The 2,926-nt window shown below is 26.6% G+C and overlaps 1 protein-coding gene across 2 annotated transcripts; it reads left to right on the top strand.

Moving 5' to 3' along the window:
• The first annotated feature begins 1,079 nt into the window (after positions 1–1,079).
• On the top strand, positions 1,080–2,471 carry LOC117168513 (general odorant-binding protein 19a-like). Of its 2 annotated transcripts, XM_033354242.1 has the most exons (6): positions 1,080–1,198; positions 1,383–1,461; positions 1,563–1,654; positions 1,770–1,881; positions 1,994–2,061; positions 2,153–2,471. In XM_033354242.1, the coding sequence occupies exons 1-6, from the start codon at positions 1,133–1,135 to the stop codon at positions 2,168–2,170; spliced, it is 435 nt and encodes a 144-aa protein (XP_033210133.1). In that variant the 5' UTR covers positions 1,080–1,132; the 3' UTR covers positions 2,171–2,471. The 2 variants fall into 2 exon arrangements, with proteins under 2 accessions (XP_033210133.1, XP_033210134.1); XM_033354243.1 differs by lacking the exon at positions 1,994–2,061.
• Positions 2,472–2,926: the final 455 nt, after the last annotated feature.

Here is a 2,926-nt window from a genome sequence, read left to right as displayed (position 1 = left end):
TCCCATCCACACACTACTCCTTTCCCCTGCCGAGTGAGTCACGCCTACCCCGAAAGGGAAATGGCTTAATGGTATAATAATAATAATAATAATAATAATAGAGTTTAAGATTTCTGAAGTTTTAAGTTAAAAGTTATGCAAATCTTAAGTTTTACAATTCAAAATTCTGTACATTTGAATCATCAAATTTTTTAAATTTTTCGTTAAAAATCTTTAAAATTGAAGAGTTTTTAATTTGAATGATTTACATTTAAATTTTTTTAAATTTTGAATATTTAAATTAAAAACTGTCTTTTTATTTTCAAAATGATCCAAATATAAGAAGATGAGTTTAAACTATAAACAATTAGGATCAAACAAGTAGAGTAATTTTAAATTGTAAACATATGCCAAATAGATCAGTGTCGAAATGGAAGACATCAGTGAGATTCAGAATTATAGAATGTCTTTTAATACTCTCTTACTACGATATAAAATCAAAAATTAGCTAAATTATTTTTTTCTTCACTTCTTATTCCTGAAATTAACATTAAAACTGAATTTTTATGAAAGACATTGTAGCCATTTTAATAATTATTTTAGTTTATAATTAATCATGATATTTTACAGTACTTTAAATGAAAGCACATATTTTAAGTTGATAATTAGGCAATCAAAATAAGAGATATGTAATAAGTGTACGTAGCATGCTATTTTTGCTCATTTATTTGATAATAATATTTTCAATATTTTAAAAATCAGATTGAACGAGATCGTGAACTAGATTTTTTTTAAAGAAGATAAGCTCGTGAAAATTTATTCTATCTTAGTTGGTAAGAATTTCGAGTTTGTTTGATCAATTTTTCTGCCCAGAAATTCTCAAAATAGTTTTTCACGTTGCATTGTCATCAATTATTATATCATTTGATATTGCGTGGATTTGGTAAATTGAAACAGCTAAAGACTACATTTTAAACAGGAACTCTTGCATTAAATTGCTAATTTAAGCCTCCTGTAATCAGTAAATCTGTAATTTCACATTTGAATTAATACCTCCATTTTTCTTGGACGTATAAAAGCGATTGCATGTTTCCCAATGTAGGATTTGACAAAAAAGGACGAAGTCCTCTGGACTTTGTGAGTAAATTCACAAATGCGATTCCTCGAAATTAATTTATTGGCACTAATTATGGCGGTAAGCCTGCAAAATATAGAATGCGTAAGTACCTAATGTTAATAAATAATAAAGTTAAAATACAAATTTGTTGAATTAAAGGAACTTTAAACATTTTTGTTCGTAAATTTATTTTAGTATTTAAATTAGTACATTTGCGCAAAAACATTAAACAGTTATACACTTATTAAAATTATTTGTTAATATTTATGATATCACCCTACAACAGAAAATGGATTTTGCACAATTATCGAAGGCCGGAAAGGCATTTCGAAAATCATGCCAAAGAGAAAGTAATTGTCCTACTGGTATGTTGTACGAATTTCAAATGATAATTTACAAAAATACAAATTACCAACTTAAAAATGTTTGTACTTTCTAAATTTTTTTTTCATATTTATTTGATTAGATTTGATCACTAATGCAAGATTGAATGGAGATTTTCCGCCGGTACCAGAACTAAAGTGTTACTTCAAATGCCTATTTCAAGCCATGAAAATAGTGAGTATAAAATCGCCTTCCTTTCGAACTTTTTAAACATAATAAAAAAAAGTAATTTTTCTTAATTTAATTACAAGGAAGCATACAATTAATCAATACAATATTTTATTTTCAGATCAGGGATGACAAATTTTCAGAAGAAGCTATGAATTCGCAAATGGCTTTAATGCTTACCGAAGATTTGGCAAAATCACTGGATGCAATGGCTGCCCATTGCATACCACAAAGTATGTGAAAATATAATTTTGACTTTTGACCGTTGTTCATTTCATATAAAATTAAAAAAGAAATGTTTGAAATAAACAAAAGTTACTAATTATGTACAATTTTTTTTATTAGTAAAGTCTTCAGAGATATGTGAGGCATCATATGAACTCACAATATGTGGCTATAACTACAACGCTTCGGCAAGTTTGATTATAAAACAAAATTTTATTGTAAACATTTTTTAGTGTAAATGATTTTTTATCATTATTGATTAATTATTAATTTTTCCAGCTCTATTTCTTCCCATGATGACTTATTCTATCAAATTCTACCTGACTTTATATCTCTATCATCGGAATTGTTAAAAAACAGGGTGAAAGGATGGAGGTATAAAAAATTAATCTATAGACTGGGCGTGATGACTTAAAATGCATACTGAAATTGAAAAAAATTATATGTCGATTTTTGCTCATAATGGAAGAACTGCTGCTAATCCTTTCAACTCCGAATTTTTATCAACCTCTTCATGATGATCGTCAAACCGCACTTTTCTAGGTGCTATACTGTTTTATATTTTTGTGTAAATAAAAACTATTGTGATTTTACAGATTGTCCGTCTCTTTATTATAGAAATTTGTTTAAAAAATCTTAATATATTTTGTCAAAAACCGATTTCGGGATCTAAATGCTACTTTATTAAAATAAATATGCGACATAGCTTAAGGTATTCATTTCCAAATTATACGCCTGTAATATTTTTTGGACAGATAAAAGTATTATTTTAATAAGAAAAAAATTTGTGGTATCACAAAACTTAGTTAATTCCCATATATAAATATGATTTGAAATATTTTCATAATACTGTTTCGATGAGGTTTTTCACTCCCTTTCTCTTGAACATAATCATTTTTTGAAGAAAATAAATATTTTACCTTCAAACATAAACTTAAATATGAGTTTAACTTTTTTGGAAAAAAGTCATATTAAAAAAAAATATCTTAGAAGAGTGCCTAGATTTTTCCCTTTAATATATTTGAGGTAAAAATTAGGATTTATTCTGATTTA

The sequence above is a fragment of the Belonocnema kinseyi genome, chromosome 2, assembly GCF_010883055.1.
Source record: "Belonocnema kinseyi isolate 2016_QV_RU_SX_M_011 chromosome 2, B_treatae_v1, whole genome shotgun sequence".
Classification (NCBI taxonomy): Eukaryota; Metazoa; Arthropoda; class Insecta; order Hymenoptera; family Cynipidae; genus Belonocnema; species Belonocnema kinseyi.
The sequence above is the reverse complement of the archived record's forward strand: the minus strand, read 5'-3'. Positions and strand labels throughout refer to the sequence as shown.

Excerpts from the sequence above, each read along its gene's own strand:
- LOC117168513 (XM_033354242.1), top strand. The coding sequence starts at position 1,133 with ATGCGATTCCTCGAAATTAATTTATTGGCACTAATTATGGCGGTAAGC. Across the intron at positions 1,655-1,769 it reads TATTTCAAGCCATGAAAATA|ATCAGGGATGACAAATTTTC; the intron begins GTGAGTATAAAA and ends TTTTATTTTCAG. Across the intron at positions 1,882-1,993 it reads TGCCCATTGCATACCACAAA|TAAAGTCTTCAGAGATATGT; the intron begins GTATGTGAAAAT and ends TTTTTTTATTAG.